The sequence below is a fragment of the Ceratotherium simum genome, chromosome 6 (genome assembly GCF_057802395.1).
Source record: "Ceratotherium simum simum isolate JZ-2026a chromosome 6, ASM5780239v1, whole genome shotgun sequence".
Lineage (NCBI taxonomy): Eukaryota > Metazoa > Chordata > Mammalia > Perissodactyla > Rhinocerotidae > Ceratotherium > Ceratotherium simum.
This window is the reverse complement of record NC_141905.1, coordinates 71,927,792-71,949,079: the sequence shown is the minus strand read 5'-3', so window position 1 is coordinate 71,949,079 and position 21,288 is coordinate 71,927,792. Positions and strand designations below refer to the sequence as shown.

The 21,288-nt window shown below is 42.7% G+C and overlaps 1 protein-coding gene across 30 annotated transcripts in view; it reads right to left on the bottom strand.

Annotated features, from left to right (window-relative positions):
- Positions 1-21,288, bottom strand: part of TCF7L2 (transcription factor 7 like 2) — a 193,608-nt gene that overhangs the window by 105,200 nt on the left and 67,120 nt on the right. For all 30 annotated transcript variants that reach the window (XM_087432593.1, XM_087432599.1, XM_087432600.1 and 27 more), the window contains one exon: positions 13,766-13,867. In XM_087432593.1, the coding sequence (XP_087288719.1) occupies positions 13,766-13,867 (102 nt within the window). The remainder of the gene's footprint in view (positions 1-13,765; positions 13,868-21,288) is intronic.

Below are 21,288 nucleotides of genomic sequence, written 5' to 3'. Positions count from 1 at the left end.
AACAAACTGGATAAACAAGGAGTTGGTTCATTTAACAACAACAAAAAAGCCTACCCTTCCAAATTAAACATTTAGATAACGTTAAAGTTATCATCCTCTTTAGACACATCTTGATTTTTTTATCATGCAACTTTTCTTTGTAGGGTGGGAGGAGAGGAGAAACGTGAAGATTACCCCTGAAGGCCATTTTTTAGTAACTGTCAGAAACATGAGTGTACACAATGCAAGCATTCACAAGTGTGATGCACAAAAAGTGGGCTGAATCTGCATGTCACACTTGGTCCATGATACGTCCTGCAAGACCAATCGATCATGGGGAGCAAGGAGTCATCCTGGCCGTGGGAGGAACCACGTGGAAGAAATCAAGACCGCTAAACCACAGCCCAGGTCCTAGGCCTAAATTCATTTCCTTGGGCACATTCTCATTCCTGGTTCCAATGAAAAATGTTCCTCTTCCCCATCACTTCATTTAGAACAAGTTTTTAAATGATGAGTCAGTAAGAATTTTATTCACCATGACAGCTTAATGGATATCTGACGGGGCTCTGATATATCCAGTAGGGTCTGAGAGTCTCAATTTCTGACGCTTTCTCAAAAAGTTGATTGCCTAAACAGAAATGACAGCTGTAACACCTCTACTGTCCCTTACTCTATCCTACTTCACCCTCAGCAAATACATATCCATCAATGCATTCTCTCTCTTGGAGCTCTGACATATAAGGCCTCAGAATCTCTCTTAACACAATGCTCCAAGCAGACTACCCAGCCTACAGTCTAGGTACAAACACTGCACTCTGCTCAAAGTCCTCAGAACAACAATTTTAGTCTTTTGGAGTGGCACAATCTTTTCATGGTTTATATGGATTGTAAAGGAAAATGGATAAAACCTTCATCAAATATTAAAGTTGTAATAATAAATAAATCAAACAAAATTAAACACCTGTATGCCCAGTTTGCCACCAATTATCCATGATAAGAAAGCAGTGCTTCTAAAATAATATAAGAAAGTGTTAATAAGTTGAGGAGACCACTGAGGTTGCAGTGGCACCTCCTTATGTGGGTTATTATCACATTTTTGAACAGAAAGGCCAGTATTTAATACTATTAATTAACTGGTTGTTCCTTAACAGTCCTAAGGAACAGAAATAAGACAGCTTTAGGGCAAAGATGAGTAGATTAAGTAGGACCCAGGAAAAAAAAAACTCTGAGAAATTAAAAATATGAAAACAGGAATTTTTTTTCATGAAAATATGTAAAGTTCATTTTCAAAATTCCCCATGACCACAGGAGCGAATCATGGAAACCGCTTTTTTCACACAAGCCTCTCTCTAGAAATCATTTGTGGAAGAAGATTGTGTACTATATGTCTCCCTCTTAAAGCAACTCGCAGATTAGCACAAATCAGCCCAATATTTAAAAAGGCAGGGGCCGGCCCCGTGGCGTAGCAGTTAAGTGCACGCGCTCAGCTGCTGGCGGCCCGGGTTCGGATCCCGGGCGTGCACGGACGCACTGCTTGTCAGGCCATGCTGTGGCGGCGTCCCACATAAAGTGGAGGAAGATAGGCACGGATGTTAGCTCAGGGCCAGTCTTCCTCAGCAAAAAGAGGAGGACTGGCATGGATGTTAGTTCAGGGCTGATCTTCCTCACCAAAAAAAAAAAAAGGCAAGTGTGTTCTACTCACATGGGAGCCTATTTACATAGGAGCAGAGTATTCAGTTTATGCTCCAGCATATTTAATTCAAAAGAACTGAAAATTCAAAGAAAGAAACAACTTTTTTATTATAAGTCTAAGGCTTGGAAAACTGCATCAGTTAGAACTCCATTGGTTGTAAGCGACAGAAAACCGTCTCAGGCCAGTTGGCTTCCTAACTGGACAGTCTAGGATTGGAGCTGGCTACATAGAATTAAATGGTGTCATCAAGACACCCCCCACCCCCTCCGCACATCTTAATCTTCTGCAAATGAGCACCTTCCATGCAGTGGTGCACACACGTGCATGCTTGTGTGCAGGCATGAGGGTGGTTGCAAAGAGCCACAGATTTAGACTCTCTCTGTCTGGAGAAGACTCAGTGTCTTTGCTTAAATCACATGCCTGCCCCTTTGCCCAATCACATGTCTCCCAGGACCAAGGAGAAGAGGGGGAAAGTAGTTCCCCCATAGTTAGGGGGGTGGGGGAGGATGCTATTAGCAGGAAAAAATGGTGTAGAGATAACAAATGATATCTTCAGAGCCTTACTCCATTTTTAACATCTAAGGTTGGCACATAGGTGTCATTCTCAATACCTGAAAACAACTTGATAATTTAAGAAGAAAGCATAATAAAGACTATACCAATCAAGCTCTTTGCAGAAGTAGGATGGGAAGGAGCTTGAGGAAGAATGGAGGAAAGATGCTTGGCTATATTCTAAAAATGTAAATGGTGTCTACCACACTCACTAATTTGATCTTTGACAATGCCTTGCCTTGGTCATTGCAATTCTGGGTTTGAGACATTCCTTCATTTATGGGCTTTGGCTGAAAGGGGCTGTTACCTCTTTACAAAAAAATATTTTCTCCCGAGTTTCAACTGAATAGTCCCAAAGGTTTCCCCAGGAGCTCTTCTGCCCAGCCATGTTCCTTCTGTTTACAGAAGGATTACATTTCACATTCTACCTCCACCCATCTGATTGGCTTCTCCCTTGAGTTTGAAAGGGTTGGGGAAAAACACTTTGCTTAGAATCTTACACGTGTCCCCGAGTCAGGCCTAACTTCAGGGTCATTAAAAACGGGAAGAGTCAGAGGTGGGGTCCAAAGACAGGTCTCAATATGGGACTGCCATACCCCACAAGGTCTCTGGGGGCTATGGGATGGTCCAGTCCTAAGGCCTGTGGCACGGGCTTTCTTCCTTCCTTCCTCAGCCTTTTAAACACTTGCTCTTTTCTTCACCCCAGCACCTGAGCAATGTAGACAGTGTCCTTGTGAGAGAAACAGGCAGCTTGTGCCCTCGGAGCAGGAAGAACAAGAGGCCTTTGCCCCACTGCACTTGGACACATGGTGACCCCATCTCACTCAAGCCTATTAAACGGCCTGGGCGATGCACTTAATCATTGCCCGGATCCACCCACTCTGCAGGCGCTGGCTGGAAAACAGATTGCATCACGCTGTCCAGAGTTCTTCACAAGCTTCTCATCGCAGACAGGCTATGGCTGAACAGACCGCACGCTTTCGGGGAAGGGCAGGGCTCAGATGCGGTAGTCAGGAGGCATCTGGGTCCCACTGGGGTATAACCAAAACATCTGCCACATCCTGCTGCACTAGCAAAGGAGTGACGAACGGGGGCTCACTCAGCCTACATGCTTGCCTCCTGGCCCTCTCTCCTCTGGCCAACACAAAACTCTAAGAGTGGCAAGTGCCTGGGCCCAGTCGACATTTATGCTCTCCCTTCTGTACCCTGGAATCTCAAAGTCCCACCTTTCAATCAGGTGACAGAGCCATGTGCCTGTTCATAGCTGTTCTGGGTCTCTTTCAAAAGACAAATCCATCCTCCAGATTTTCAGTAGACGTATGTGATATGATCTGTCTAAGGATTTATAAGGCCATCCCAAGTATGGGAATGAAGTGCGGGGACCAAGGAGGGAAGATACGAAGTTACAAGGTGGGAAGCAAGGAGACCAGTGCAGACACTCGGGCAACACCCAAGTGAGAGATGACGGTACACTGCACTCCAGGGGTAATGGCGGGGGTAGTGAAAAGAGGTCAAATTCCACAACCATTTTGAAGGCAGAGCTAATATGATGTGCGGATGGATTATGGGTCCACAGGATAGGCCAATGGATTGAAGATGGGTGTGAGAGAAAAAGAAGAGTCAATGATGAACTCCAAGGTTTGGGGCCTACGCAACTGGCGAATGCTGTTGATTTTTACTGTGATGTTCAACACTGGGAGTAACAGGTTTGGTGGTGGGGAGGGGATGGAAATAGTTTGATTCTGGATATGCTAATGTTCCCATGTCTATTTGGCAACCGAATTGAGGCTGAATCTGGCACTCAGGAGAGAGCACGGGGCTGGAGCAAGGACCAGGATACTTTTCCAAACACGGCCACTCCTGCCCATGGAATCCTGGGCAACCAGCTAACTCACTAGATTATCACATCCTTATATGCAACTTGGACATAATAATAAACTCTCCCAGCCAGACCTGTCTAGGGTAGCTTCCTCCTTAGTTCCAAGGAACAATTCTAAAATCCAAGTGTTTTCTTCTTCTATATTAATTTATTAAAAGAGATGAAAATCTAATCTGCAAGCCATTAACAAGCCAATCATGAAATCACTTCATATACCCAACAATTTCATTGTTGAAATTACCTATTTCCCATAGTAAATCATCAAGTCCTGGATTTCCCCATTGGGCCCTCTCTTAAAAAGTTCAGGTACCCCATGCCAGGACTCCTAGGGAACAGTCAGTGTAAGCCAAGATTGGAAAGAGATAGAAACCCTACAAGCCTGACCTTCTGGAGCTTTGTGTTAACCACGTTCCACATAAATGCTGCTGTGGTGATTAGACACGCTCCACTGTGAGCTGGAATGTATAAGGGTGGATTATCAAGTTACCGGCAAGCCACGCACAATGTCATAACCCAAAACTATCTTTCTCCAAAACATGCTACCACATCAGGTAGAAAGCAGACACGTGGACAAGTCCTCCTGCTAACCAGGATGATTCTGAACACTCTTAAGGTAATGAAGAAATAACACTCATTCTAGGCTAAATCAGCTCCAGTCCCTCACCAGAAACTGGCTTTCTGCTTAATTAACAAAGCACCACACTAGGAGGGGAGACAGCCACACGCCAAGAAATAAACCATGGGGCTCCTTGGCTTCAAGAAACTTACAATCTGGTTGGAGAAACAAGCCTCATACACAGAATTAATCAGCAAGGCAAGAAATGACAAGCAGGAGAGGATGGGTGCCAAATGAACACTTTTGTTTTATTTACTGGAAAGATAAACATAGGCAAAACCATGAGTTGAGTTCTAAGCAGATCCATGTTAATTTAAAACAAGCTCCCACGCTTGGGAAACAGAGCAGGTGCTTGAAACTAAAACAACTTTCCAAAGGATGTTCCAATCTTGTTCCTGAAGGTGCTGAGAAGAACTCTGCAGTCAAGTAAGCTTTAGGAACTCCTCCTTAGGAAAGGCTGGAAGCATCAGGAGTAATCAAGATCCTACCCTAAAGAAACTAATTGACTTTGCATAACCCAGTGCTTCCCTAAACCTGTTTTCGGAGGGAACCCTTTTTCCAGTAACCTTATTAACACTGGGTGACACAAATGTCAGGAAACGCTCCCCAGAGCTGCCAAAGACTTTTCCCCCAGGCACAACAGGACACAGCATTGAGAAACGGTCACGACAGATTTGAGGCTGCAAGCCTTCCCAGCATCTACTGTGGGCTGATCTTAAACATAGCAACAAATGGCATCTTTGAAAAGTAAGTATGTCTTCCCAGAAACATAATGCAGGGTCATATTCCTGACCAAGCTCACACACAGCATCAAATAAATATCTTTGCTCAATAATATGCCATTAAAAGAGAGACACTAAAACTTAAAAAACGCTACAATCACTTGAGGTTATAAAAGTATACTACAAGAATTCTAAAATTGCCCTAAATGTGCTGCATATATAATCAGGGTATTATTTTAAGAGTTATGCTGTGGGTTATCTAAAATGAACATGTAATTCTATAAAACCATGATAACATCAGCTGACTTTAAAACCTACTAACCATTTAGGAAGCAATCATTTATTTTGAAGGTGAAAGGCCTTGGGAAGGTTGATGTGGATGGGCTGGTTGGGTCTCTTTTCTGGAACAAGGTGGAGGTAGGGCACACCTTTCCAGGGAAGCCTGAACTTTTCCTTTTGTTAAATTCCCCAGAAACATTAAAATCATTCCAAACATGCTAAGCATAACTCTCACACACTGCTGCTACTTATAAAAATGAAGACCTTTCAGGAAAATCACTGGTGGCTATATATCAAGAAATGCTATTCTCATTTACTTTTCCTCCTAGGAATCTATCCTAAGAAAATAATAAAGGGGGAAAGGGGCACAGAGATTTATGCACAAAGATGTTCTTCACAGGATTATTTAGAATAGTAGAAACAAAAGGAGGTACTCTAAAGGCTGACAATATGGCATTGATTAAGCAAATTGGGGCATAATCATATTATGGGCTGTTATGTGGTCATTAAAAATCCTGAAGAATTTTAATGACATGGGGAAGTGTTTATTCACTACAGCAATTTTCATTTTAAATAAATACAAGGCTGGAAATATTGAGCACTACTACGAACTCAAGAATGTTAAAAACAAATATAAATATTAAGGCACTCAGAGGAAAAGTATAGAAGAAAATATACCACATATACCAATTACTCACAATGTAATCTCCAAGTGGCAAGATTATGGGCTATTTTTCAAAGTGTCTACAATGAACATAAATTTTAAGAATCAGGAAAGCTACATTAAGAAATTAATTTCACTTAGTTCAGAGGTAGGATTTTTTGATCAAAAATTAGCAATTCCCTTCCTTAAACAATTTAACATCAGTCACTGAAGATGTAAATTACAATTGAGGGTAATCTTGAAGAGAGGACTTGGCGATGAGGGGAGGATGTACAAGAGCTTCCTTCAAATTTTCAAGATGGGGAACTAGATGCACGAGCAGAACTGAGCAGCAAAACACAAATCAAGGAGTGAGCATTTCAAGGAGAGAGATTTCAGCTCAGTATAAAGGCAGAACTTTCTTAAGAGCCCATATTGTACCAACAGGAAATGGTCTGCATCAGGAGATAGATGCCTTGCTTCTGTGTTCAGGAACAGTATGAACCACAGGCGACTTCTGGACAGTGAGTAAATGACAGAAGGGATGGAGTGGGTGATGTGACATGTGATTTAAGGTTGTGAAAATTTCTGTGATTCTAATCTGAAAGGGATACAACCGAGCTTACAAAAATCCCTCTCCATAGAATATTTTCCATCGTCATGGTGGTCATTTGCCACAACATGATCCCAAACCTCAAGAACTTCAGAATTCCTCACCATAAAGTAGTTTCTGGAAAGAGAGAAGGAAGCTTGGACTTTGAACCATAGACTCCTTCATCACCCAATGCACATCCTGGGGTCTACTCCACTCTCTCCCTTTACAGCACGACTGATCCTATCTACCAGTTCTTCCACGAAAAAAGATAACCTGGTTGCCTGGTTCTCAATATTGAATACTCACAGCTCTCCTTATAAAAATAATAATATTTTTGCTGCACTCACAGGCTTGCGTTGTCTTCTTAGACAAAATATACACCCTTACCATGGTTCTGTCTGAGAAATGGGAAAGTTGTGACTCAGCCGCTGCTAGGAAACACATGCCAAGTATTCTAGAAAGTCTGGTTGAGTCATAGATAAATGGAATACAAAAACAAGGGGAAAGTGTATATGTAGTGGAGGGAGTAGAGACAGTGCCCAGGGAAAAGCTTTTAGGAGCTCAGCAGAGGTTCACACCCTCACATCGCCCAGAGTTCACTGCCCCGGTAGAGAATGCCCTCCTTTCCCACAACGTGTCACTACGTCCTCTGCAGTAGCCACGCCCAGAAACCAAATCCCTAGCCAACCTCATGTTCCACTCCAGTGAGGCCAGCGGATCCCCTCGAGCCACGCCCACCCTGTCCAGCTGGGACTGAGGGCTCCTCCTGGTGCTCCCCCCGGCAGCACTCAGCACACCCCACTGTGGCCATTTACTTGCCTTTTCCCCAGCGATGGTTAAGAGGATGGCGTGCTCTGGGACCAGGCTGCCTTGTTTCACATCTTGACTCCTACAATTGGGCAAAACCCTCCCTGTGACGAATTCCTCCTCTGTAGATGAGGGATAATAAAACATTGGTAAAGCACCGAGAACAATGCCTGGCACGTAGGAAGTGCTACAGGCTTATTTGCTATTATTGTTATCATCATTCATCGTTGACTCCACTTTCTCTCAGCATCTAGAATACTTTTCCCACATGGTAAGCAGTCACTAAATATTTGTGGGCTCAATGAATGTAAACTGATTGAGTCAATGGTGAATACGGGACCAAGAGGAAGACCAATTAAAGCTACTTATCTAAATCTTAGGGAAGGAAAGGGAGAATTTACAGTACATTCTAAATAAATGGAAATCTAATAGATAACATTACTCTTAAGGAGCCAATTAAAAGTTTGGGTTGTTCCCATTTCACACTGCCATGCTGCCTTGGGGGAGATCATGAAACCTAGCATCTTAACCTCTCTAAAAAGAAAACTCTTGAACTGACTAGACATTTTTCCAAAGAAAGTACATGAAAAGGTGCTCAACATCACTAATCATCAGGGAATGCAAATCAAAACCACAATAAGATATCACCTTACACCTATTAGAATGGCTATCATCAAAAAGATGAGATAAGTGTTGGCAAGGGTGTGGAGAAAAGGGAACCCTTGTGCACTGTTGGTGGGAATGAAAATTGGTACAACCTATGGAAAACAGTATGGAGGTTCCAGGTTCCTCAAAAAATTAAAAATAGGAACTACCATATGATCCAGCAATCCTACTTCTGGGTATATATCCAAAGGAAAAGCAGATCTCGAAGAGATATCTGCATTCCCATGTTCATTGCAGCATTATTCCCAATAGTCAACACATGGAAACAACCTAAGTGCCCCAGAACAGATGAATGGATAAAGAAAATGTGGTATAGGTATACAATGGAATATTATTCAGCCATGAAAAAGAAAATCCTGCCATTTGCAACAACATGATGCTAAATGTAATAAGTTGGACAGAGAAAGACAAATACTATACGATTTCACTTGTATGTGGAATTTAAAAAAGCTGAACTCACAGAAACAGAGTAAAGTGGTGGTTTCCAGGGATTAGGGGGTGGGGGAAATGGGGAGATGATAATCAAAGGGTACAAACTTCCAGTTACAAAATGACTAAGTTCTGGGGATCTTATGTACAGCGTGGTGATTATAATTAACAATACTGCATTACAGTATATCTCAATAAAGCTAGAATGAAAACTAAATAAAATAAAAAGACAACTCTTCTACCCCAAACTTGCTCCTCCTCCAACATTCCCCATTCAGTAAATGGCATCTCCATCTACCTACCTTTAACTCTCCTTTCTCCTTCAAGGCCAACATCTAATCCATCAGCAAGTTCCGCTGATGTTCCCTCCAAATCTGTCCACTTTACCCATCGCCACTGCCAGCAGCTTAACACAAGCCATCCCCTCAATGACTTCCCACGGTGGTTAGGATTAAACGCCAACCTTCACCATACTAGCGCTACCCAGGCCACTCTCCCTGTGCCCTCACGACCCACAGCCATCGTAGCTGGCTTTCTGAGTCTCTCACAGCCAAGCTTTTTTTCCTTTAGGACCTTCAAACACATTTCCCCTTCTGCCTGGAACGTTCTCCTGCTTTCCACTCCTTCTCCCTTACTTTCCTCTAGCTAATTCCAATCAATCCTTCAAATCTCATTTTAAATGCCATTTCCTCAGGGGGCCATCCCAGCTTGTAATCCTCACCAATTTCTCAGTGGAAATCCCACTCCCCTGGTCATACCTCAGGGGCCCTGTACTCTTCATGGCACCCAGGACAGTGCCTCCCACACAGGTGGGGGCTGTGATGGTTTGCGGGGCCCCAGCATCTAGCACAGAGCCTCCTAGCACAGACCAACTCCCAATAAGCATCTGGCAGAAGAGGGGAGAATACAACCTAAGTCAAATAACCCATCCAAACATCCACATGTATTTAATAACCAAGAGGATGCTCTCAAAGCAGTTTTTTGTTCTTAACTACGAGCAGGTCCCTCCCTATTCCCCTGAACTCCTCAGAAACAAAAGCAGAAGGCTCACCATGCCCTCTGAGCTGACTTGAAAATGCTCAACGCAGACAGCAGAGACCCCGCCTGAAGTTCTACCATCATGCTACGCTTCCTAAGAGTTTTACGCTTTCTTTCAGCATTTAAGCAGTAACAACAACAAAAAGTACACCATCACAGTCTGGCGGGCTTTGCTCCTCGGGATTCAGACTGCTTTGTCATCCCACACCTCGATGCTCATTACACAACAAAACACAAAAGACCAAGAACCATGAGGAACCCACCCCAAGGTAAAATTCCACATCGACTTCAAAAGGAAATCTCTGAGATAAAATGGCAGGAACTTTTGAAGCCTTTCGCCGTTTTGTAAGATATACATTATACCAAAATACCACCATTTTTGGTACAGAATCTTTTTTTGCTGGGTACAAAGGAAGTTAAATGCAAGTCTTTGTATAGCAAAGACACCGGGGGTAGTGTCCAGAGAGTGGCGCCTCACCCCAAGCTTACTGGCCACTGGAGGCGGGTCGGCCAAGACTCAAACACCACCACTTAGCACAACCTAGCTGCTTGGCACTTATTTTGTGGGGTTTGCTTCTTAATTTAAATATTATTTGATCAATTGAAATCCACTTGTAAGAAAATTTACTCTACACATCCATTTTTATAATGTGGTAACCCACGTACCACAAGAAAAAAATCCTATCAGATTAAAATATTCTGACAAAATGGTTTAAATTCCCATGTGAAAATTCTGCCCCAAACAGGTACCAGGGCAAGTTATTTTCTTAGCAACCTGTGGTGGTTATAGTCTTTAATGATTACTAACAAACACTGAACACTTCTCTAGTTTCAAAAGAAAACATTAGAAATAATTATGAAATAGCTTGGCCCAGAAGTTACAATAAATCCAAATTTCGGAGAAATTAGGAAGCAATCCTTAGACAATTGTTTTGAAACACGTCTGATGAAACACTGTGATGTGACATTTAAAAGAACGAAAAACAAAATGTGAGGAAGAGTCCAGAGTCTGGAGAAAATTTAGCCGTTCATCAGCGAACCTGAACACGAATCAGACTCTTCTGGCCAATGTTGAGCTATGCAAAGACCCAAATGGTATATCAGCCATAATCCAGAATGCTCCCTCTATAAATATAGACACATCGTACCTGCCAAGCAGGTTTTGGTCAACACACTGCCCTAAGTCCAGTGAAAAGGTGATCATAAATGTGTAGTTCCAACATGTATGACTCCTCAACCCCAAAAATCATTTGTGGTCAACAATCTCCAGCCTTCTTCCACCCTACTTCCCCATTTTCCTCTACTAACAGTCCCCCCCACACCAACATCCCCCTCCTCACCCCTTAGTTTCAGGTGAAGATTGCAGAAATGCACCATTACAGGGCTGACTCATATAACCAAAGACACCATTCCGGTGCCACAAGCATTAAGTATTTCACAAATTTGATTTCCTTTTGCCCAAGCTCATGGCTTTTCTCCTCTCTCCAGCTCCCAGTGCCCACCCTCCACCACCAACCCATAACCTCTGTGCAACGACCATTCCCCAGGAGCACAGCAGAAAGCACAGAAGATCATATTATAGTTGCCAGCCGTGGCTCCTTTGGACAAGGGTCTCCATCTAAAGGGTGGTGTATGCTCCCAAGTGGTTGCTATGGTAAACATGCCTTCTAACAAAGAACAGAGGAAAAGGAAGTCCCCTTGCTGCCCCCCTTGCCAAAATCCACATTGGCTCTGGAAAAAATGTTTTACCAACTCCTCAGATTGTTAATTTCTACATACTGAAAATAAGGTGGTTGGGGCCTAAGTGGTAGCAACTGTTCTTAAGGGATTTGGGGGCCCGGGGGATGGAGGGAAGGAGGGCAATCATCTCTCTCTCTCTGAATAGACAAATGCTCACTCTCACACAGGAGTAATGCTCACCAGTACAGACCCATGGACCTCCATGCCACACCAACAAAGGGCTGTGTCCACTCTGAACCACTTCTAAAAATGGAATCTTCTCTCCACACTTATAGAGAGAAAAGGCTTCCAAGAGATTTTAAAGATAACGTCCTTTCTCTGTACCTAAAAAAAAATGTGAGTGAGTCCTGCCAAGCGATGTCCAAAAAAGCAGAAAAAGAAATTTCCAGGCCTAGACCCACACTGGGAAATTCAACGAGGCAAGAAAAGGAAAGGACAGGCTTCCTCATTTTACTCTCTATCTCTAGAACTCTGTAACTATCACACTTTTAAAAAATCTTTGTGGACTGTTAAAATATTTTTTTACACAGCATCACTTTTCTAGGAGAAACCTACATCAGAACCCTGAGCCAACAAGTTCTTTACACCTAAGACACTGTCCCTGATGATGAACCGATTTATAGTAAGCAAAACAGAACCAGCCACAGAAAGCTACTTTCTACTCTCTTAGGAGAGAACATTCCATAAGGCCCTGGAAAGGGAGCAGAGAACTGGGTCCAGTCCTCACTCTGGCCACTAACTCAGCGTGTGACATTGGGCAATTCACTTAAGGCATCTCTGGGTCTGTTTCCTTTTCTGAGTGCAGGTTGAGCCTAGCTGATCTAAGGTCACTTCCAGCCTTGAAATCTTGGCATTATAAGAGCATGTGTAATTATGAACATCCATTTTATCGTGGGGTTGGAGGAAGAAGGAAGCTTCTGGAAAATGTCAACCTTCTTTCTACATGCTTCGTTTATAAGGTAAGAATTCATAAGACATTTTCACAAACGATGACTCACGACATGGTTTTACGGAAATAAATTATTTTGTGATATATACGTACACATACATATATATATTTAATACTCATAAAACAGAGGCATAATTCATTAAATTATACTCAATTATAGCAAGCTACAAAATAAGGAGGCAGTTAGCCTGAAATTTGACACAGTGCATCCTAAGATTTTTCCACTTAAGAAAATTATTTTGCCATTTTTAGAAATTACAAGTAACACAGAGGCAAAATATATTAATGGATAACATTTTGTGATACTTAAATAAAAAATACATGAATTGTTTCAAGCTTTGCATAATTCTACCTGTCATGGATTCGCTATAATTATTAAATAGTCTTCCATTAATTATTTCAAAAATATGAAGTCCAGCTCATGATACAAATATATAGAAGAGAATATTCTAATAAGGCTAAGCTATCTTCTCAAGAGGTTAATTTATAAATTCCACTTTCAGAGCCTACAAAATCCTAAGAAAGTGCATTAAAAATATATGTAGACACACACTTTATGTTGTAGTCTCTTAGTACTACAAATGTTACCTATATTAAACCCGCATGCTTGCAAAGCCATAGATGTACTGCTTAAACTTCATTTAAACCTTTCCAAGTTCATTTCTACTCCAGGCGTACAATCGATCAGCCCAGATGAAATTTTTCTGATGTTAGTGTAGAATGTTTACTTTCCAACAATTAAGATAAAGAGGGTGGGGGGATTGGAAAGTCTCAAATCCAGGGCTTCCCTTTTGAGTTTTCTAATTCCCTCCTCTACAACTCCCCTTCCCTAAATGACTTTTTCAGGAAAGGTTTGGGGTATTGTATTTTTTTTAATTGCTTTGATACCATTCCCAGTCTTCCTGACACTGTTGTGCCCAATTAACTGGAGCCCACAAAGCTAGACGCTAGCCCAATACTAGGGGAAAAGGTGGTGGGGAAATTTCTAGGTAGGTAACAATCGCTAAGGTCCAAGAGCAGAATACAAGTACCTTCTAGATATAACCCATATCCAAGAAGATGCCAAAAAAATATTTTTAAAGAAAGAAAATCTGGTAAACAAGACCTGTCATCAACAAAAGAGCGTTTTCCTCATCTCCCCCAATAAAGGAAGCGATCGCCTTTGTAAGGTCACTTACAACAATGTGTGCGGGCGACGGAGAACGGGCATCCTTGAGAGCTTGTCTGCTCTGGAGGGTCCCCGCCTGGACATCAAGCAGTGGCCATTTCATCTGGAGATACTGGAGGGAGAAAACAAAACAAACACGGAAAATGAATTTAGAAAAGAAATGCAAAACAGCTACCCCAAGAGTTATCTCTTGATACGTGATACATGGATCAGACACTGAAAAACCTAAAAGCACACAAATAACAACACTAAAAAAACTTAACAACGACTTCAACAACAACAGAAGAATCATGCAATACCAATAGGCTCTTCCTTAGAGTTCATGTTCTACAGGTACATGTATAGAACATCGATATAATTAGCAAATAATATTGTATTCAAACTACAGGGTGGCTTCAGATAAAATGACTTCATGAGTACTACCCCATTTAGAGGGGAACACTGGGGAGAGGGAAGAAGGGAGGGAACACAGAGCTGTTCTGAAGGAAGAAAGCAAATGGGAGTCTCAAGCCAGAGGTGTCCTAGCCATCAATTCCCAATCTGCTCTTTCAGCGACCTGCATTTCTAAAATGCCATCATCCTTCACTTTCAAGAAAGCTGAGTACGTATGTGCAACTGTCCTGTAGTAGAAAGTACGAGTGAGGTGAAGATGGAATTCCTCATCCAACCCAAAATCATATAAAACAAAAATATTTCTTGGTAAAAGATGCACAAACAGGGCACGATGCAATTTAGACACTCATCTCAAAAGGCCGGAGAAATTCTTAAATACACACAGATTCACCACAGAGAGAAAAATAAAGGTATGTGCCAATTAGGTCTATCTCTGCCCTTCTCTGAGATAAAAAATAAATACAAGGGAAAAGGATCTACCTCTGTCAAAAGTGACACTCAGTTCAGACGGACCTGAACAGTAGGCTGACCCAACTCACCCTGGTGCAGATGAAGGAAACTGAGGTGAGATGGCTTGTCCAGGCACAGAGATATTTAGCACGTGTATAAGCAACTCTCAGGTATTTGACTTTTGTTGTTCACATTACACCAGTTTCACTCAGGAAACCTTCTGACAACTGAACAAAACTTAGACACAATGCTAAGATTTTAATAAGGACATTGACACCACCATTTGTACCACTAAAGGCCAACTGATTAATGCATCAGTTAACGCTTGGAGGGTATATAAGGAGCCATCTTGATCTTTCCAGAGACCCAAAGCAAAATAAATGGCTAGTTTCAATATTAATTCTACGGAAAATTTTACTCAATGAACATTGAAAAAAGCGTGCTTTGTACACAGCCTTCTTGCGAAGCATTATGGAGAGAAAAGATGCCTGCCTTCAGGGAGCTTATGTACGTGTGAGGGAGCCAATTCCCACACAGATAAGTCAAGAGAGAATGTGGTGAAGCCGTGACAGAGACTCAGGGAATCGTGCCCAGGGAATGCCAAGAGAGAAGACGGCATTTCTGAGAAAAAAAGACCGGGGAAGGCTGCACAGAGGTCTTGTGAAGTCAGAAATATTTCAACAGAAAAAAAAAAGGACAGCGAAGGGCAGTCCAGAAGGAAGGAAGGGTTTGCTCCAGTTCCAAGTGAAATAGAAGGGCCCACGCCATCCACAAGCTCTTCTACTGGTTCCTCAAAGATACAACTGTTCCGGGGAATTAAAAGCAAACTCGGTTATACCTGAAGCTGGAAGACCCTAGCCCATGAGCTACCTGCCAACGTACAGAGTCATTTTCCCAAACTAGACCTATACAAAGTTGGAGCAACTTCTACCATTTCAGAGCTTTTACCTAGAGGCCTCCTGTGGTGAGGAAACCTGGTTACTTGTCTGGTAACTCGCCACAAGACCTTGCATCATAAGCTGTAATGTGTAAACTGAAAGAGTTGTCCTATCTGTGATGGGGGTGGGTGAGGGGCTGCCCCAAGCACTGAAGGACTTCTAGAATTCTGGGCCCCTAGAGAGGAAATACCAACAGGCAGCCCTTAGCCACCCCTATAATCAAACCATTTCCAAATACCTTCTTGGGGGCAGTATCATCCCAAGTTGAGAGCCAGTAAAGTAAATGTTTCCATGGTCTCCCTCAGCCCTATAACCCACGCACGCCAGTAGGCTATGGGAATCTATTCTGCCCTGTCTCACCCTGACTTCTTCCCATTCTCACTTGCCACATAAATATATGGGCCTCATTGGTCAAAACCACTCAATAGAGTCATTTCCTTGAGGCCAACCAAAATGGACACCCGCCAACACTCACCTCTCCATCTCATAAAAACCTGTGAAGAAAAATGCCATGCTGAGTCGCCACACACCTACATCTCATCCTACCCTCAAAGGGGAGAGTGAGATTAATGGATAAGTTTTCATCTTTGGCCATCTGTAAAACTGATTTGATCGCATCCAAATACAAACTCCACAGAATTAGGAAATTTAGGCTTCGTTGAAGGTGACAGACCTGCCCTGAGGACCCCACCCAAGAACTGTCATACCCAAAATGCAATATTAATGCAGAGACTTATAATTCTTACTTTACATAAAAGCTTCATTGTGTGCCATATCCAATCTCCACAGGCTACCTGCACCACATATTTTTATGAGCCTACATTTCAGCGCTCCAAGCCTGCAATACACATAATTTTCAATTATGTTAGGGCAGCCCAGGATCACTGCCTATATAACATTACTGGTTGGAGGAAATGAGACTCGGCCCCGCTGCCCAGAGAGAGCTAACCAGATCCAGATGGTGGAGGAAGACAGCCCCAGTCCTGCCGACTTGCAGGGACTCCAGGGTGACAGCCCCAACCTCTCCATCCCAGTGCAACTTGATCCCACAGAATGGCTGGGTCCCTGCAAATCCATGCCCGTCCCTTAGATCTTAACTGGCATTCAGGCTGTCGAGGTTCCTTTTGGGGAAATAAGTATTATGTCAGGATTTTTTAAAGGAAGTTATTAACCTCCTCCAAAAGTGATGGGTTTCCCAGGTTCCTTCATCTTCTACAATTGGTCCTTATTAATAGGGAAAATAAATAAATAAAGGTAAGAAAAAGGAAATTAGGTACTATTATGGCCTAGAGGAAAATCTTTTCCTTCCTGGAGACATTAAGCAGCAGGAAATTCTATTCTGTTGGGTCCTAAAGGAAGACCTGAAGGAGGAGGCATCTCGGATTTACGAAAGGGCTGGATCGCCACACCACATTTTCCCAACAGTTCAACTTCGGTTTTATATCCTTTTGGGGAAGAAAAAAAAGTTCCCACCATCCCACTATAAAAACAACACTGGGCTCCAGCTCTCTTCCTTTTAGGCTGCTCAACGTGGAAATTATGAATTGCCTACAAAAACATTAAACTTTTCAACAAACTGCAATCAAATGGGGCTGTGGGAATTCTTACATTGAAAACTGTTGAAATGGAGTCTGCCTGACTTTCATTTTGTAAAAAAATAAAAAATAAAATTAAAAAATAAGGCCATCTTGGCTTAAGCGTTTCATCCTTTGTTTAATAATAATGTTCTGCTCATGGCCCATTAGGGTTTTTCCCAAAATCATATTTTACGATATGTCTTAGGGAGCTTAAGTTAAGCTTTGGACCTGTGGGCAAAGTCTTGAAATATATACAACACCAATGGCCTAAAAGGAATCAAGGCGGTTTAAAAGCCTGTTAAATTGTCAGTAAAAAAGAAAAAGGTACATTATCTCTAATGTCTCCTCCTCCACCTCCCCCATCAAAAAAGGAAAACGAAAGGCAAATGGGGAGGATCTTCCAGATCAGAAGGCCCCTCCGGGATCTATGTTCGTAGCAATGGGCAGCTACTCAAGGGGCCTGAGAGAAGCTGCTCCCATAAACACATCCCCATCCACATGACTCCAGCTTCAGGATGACGAAGACGGGCTGCTCAGAGAACCTGCCACCTTAGGGCCGCTGAGGTCTTTGCACAAATTTATTATCTAAACAAACAGCACAACTCAAAGGACAATGAGAATAATGATGACGAAGTTGCCAGGAAACTCCACATCCTTGATAAAACACCCAAGCGGCTTCAGGGCACTTCCTTTCATTCACTCCATTCCACAGGTGGACAGGCACGTCAAGTCTGTCCCTTTATTTGTTCAGGGCAGGGGTGGCAAACGTTTTTTGTAAAGGGCCAGATAGTAAACATCTTAGGCTTTGCGACCCATACCGTCTCTGTCCTAACCACTCAACTCCGTCACTCTAACACAGAGGCAGCCATAGGCAATATGCGTCTGTATTATGTCATGGCTGTGTTCCAATAAAACTTTATTTACTGACACTGAAATGTGAATTCCATATGATCTTCCTATGTCAGAAAATATTATTCTCTTGATTTTTTTCAACTATTTAAAAATAATAAAAATCATTCTTAGCTCACAGGCTGTACAAAACCAGGTGGCAGGCCACCCTGGCCTGTGGGCCGTAGTTTGCCATCCCTGGCTTAGGAAACGAAGATCATGTCAAAAAGGATACTGTCCTTCACCAGGCCTTAAATCCAGACAGCCAAACACGATCACATAGGAAAACATGTTTGGTAGCCGAAAAGCAACATTTCGGATTGAATCGTCACTGGTAAACTCAAGTTTTGGGGGAAAAGCTTGGAAAAGAATCTGAGCTCTCTGGCTGTGACTGTCAGTCACAAGGTCTAACCACTAGACCACAATCTCACCGAAATAACTAGCCCTCCTTTCCAAAATGAAAGTTAGAAAATCCCTGAGCAATTCTGACTGGAAAAGTTTCACGTGTTCAGAAGTTCTCACTCACTTCCCAGGAGACACTGGCAACGTGTCACATGTCATCAAATCACCACAAAAGAGCACCATGCAGAAATTCCTTGGGTCATGGGTCATGTGCCCTGTGTGCTTTGGGAATCACCTTTCTAGGTCCAGAAGCTCCTCTCTCCAGAACTTTTCAACGTGTACAACTTTCACATGTCACAAAGCTGGAATGAAGTCCATGTTGTGCCAACTCTGTCCGCCACCAACAGATGGCATTTGCCAGGGGCACAGGCAAAATGCAGAGTGCAGGGTGGGAAGAAGGACACAGTGGGGCCTGATGAGACTGTTCAATGGAGATGAAGCCAGTCCTTCTGAAAGACTAGGTCCCGTAGAAAGCCTCTCACGCAGAAAAGGGCTGATTTTAAAATTTTTGAAGGCCTCGCTCCCCTTCCCTGCCTGGTAGACACGCATCTGTCACCAAAGTACAAAAACAACAACAACAACAAAAATCAGCCTTTTCAAGCTAAGCTATCTCTCTTCAGGGGTGCTTTTTCCCAGGAAAATGCATTTTACAAGAATTCAAACTAATTGGAAACCATCCTCATGGTAGATTTCGACTGCTAAGACTTCCTAACTCAGCAGTGCCAGAGAACTGGACATGCTGTGTTTGTTATAAAATGGAAAGTCGAGACTCTGCCTAAACACCCAAAACAGGGAGCACCGCCAACCACAGCCCATCAGGTCCTAATTCACTTATCCTTCCTCCCCTGCAAGATGACTGGTCCCACCCTTCCCACACAGCCTCATCAAGGGCCATGCTAACTCTACTACAAATGTGCAACAGAGGAGGGGTCAAACTATAATTATGATGTTCATGTCACTGAACTTTACAAAGAAAAGGCCACCAAAAGCCACTCATCATAAGAGGAAAATAGAAAAACTTAGTGAGACAATAGGAAGCACAAGTATCGGTGCCAACAGCACACACACATTTCTTCAGGAACTCATATTGTAAGGCACACCTGTAACATGCGTTCACACACACAGGTCTGTTAAAGAACAGGCTTGGCTGTCTCTTTCTGAACCTACTTCATTTCTCAGAAACCAAAGATGGAAAATTCAGCCCATCTTCTATAAATAAGTAATTTTGCCCTGGGGGTCAGGGAATCCCAATTTATCCAGAATGGTTATGATTAATTTAATGCTCTGTGCTACGCTCTGAATCATACAGGTACCAACAGGTTTCCAAAAGCTGGCACTGAATCACATATACCTAACAGTGAAACTATTTCAGAAGTCTTCAGAATCCTGCAGGATCCTCAGGGCAACTATTACAAAATCTGCTTGATCAATTTTCCTGCAGATGCATAAGGTATAGGAGATTAGGCTGCTTTGTCCTAGGTTAAAACATACTCCAGAAATTGCTTCTTTTGAAAAATCCACACACAGCCTAAGATGGAGGCTCTATTTAAAGAAGCTTTATTTGCCTATAAAGCATGACTACACAGAAAAAGAAAATACAGGAATGTGTGATTTCTGCTGATTGGGATTTAGCATAAATGAGTATGTACTACAGGAAAAGAAAAGCAAAGACCTCAGAAGGCAGGGTACACTCTAAACTTGGAGAAGCAATAAAGCCACAGAAAAAGATCATTAAGATGTTAAGATTGAAAGTCAAACATAGTAGGAACTCAGAAATGCTTCCCTTAAAGTCACTATCCCATTTCTCAACATCAAAGGAATATGGGGGAAAGGGAGAGTGCAGGATATCAAGGCACCTGTGTAAAACAACAGTTTAATAGTTTTATCTTCTGTCTCTGTGGGTCAGTCTTAAAATTTTCAAATGAAATCCTTACAGCTAATCTTTTTCTTCCTAATCACAACAATCTAAAGGGTCCTAATAGTATTGCTTCACATTTAGCGAGTATTTTAGAGTTCATAACCACATAACCATAATTCACAATAACCCTAAGAAATAAATGGGAAGAAAGCTACAACTACCATTTTACCAAGGAAGACACTAAGGCCAGGAGAGCAGCCCTACTTTCCTGAGGTCACTGGGTCAGCCGGCAGTCACTGCATGGGGCTCCAGACCACCAGTGTGTTTCCACTTCATCCCAACTTCCCTCAGAACTCCCCTCTACCTTCCCTGGTTTTCTTATCAACTGTTGGGCTTCCCTGCCTGATCTCCAACCAGGATCAGCGTCTCAAAAGGGCATGACTAAGGAACATCTCAGTGTCCACAAAGGAATAAACAACGCTTCTCCAGCATCTAGCATCTCTCTTTTAGCCTCGGTCGCTGGGCAAATTATTATCCTTCAAGGCTACCAGAAAATTATTTCCACCAGAGCTACAAAGCAAAACAAGCAAACAACAAACAAACAAACAAATCCAATAACCAAAACTTGGGATTCACTTTTTCCTTACCTCGCCAACTGTTCCATACCCCGGTCCCCAGTGTATTTTTGCATTTGCCAAGTCAGTGGTTTTGTAGGGAGGCTGTGGGACAGCAGTTCATGGAAGCACAAGTTGGACAGAATTTCAGTGGGCCCTTCCTCTCACACCCAGATGGGCCCCTTAAGCTGGGGTCCAGGCCTTCCTTCCCCCCTCCCCAAAAAGTCACTCTTAAAATTATGACTATGTGCTCCTGGGAGCAGCAAAAGAAGGAGGAAGAGTCTGGAAATCTAGTTTCCGGGCCCAGCTTGGCCACAACCTGGGCAATCACTTCACTTCTTCACTGGGCAACCTCTTCCCCACTCTGGGCTGTCTGGAGCAGGAAATTGGGGAACATGATCTCAAAAATCCCT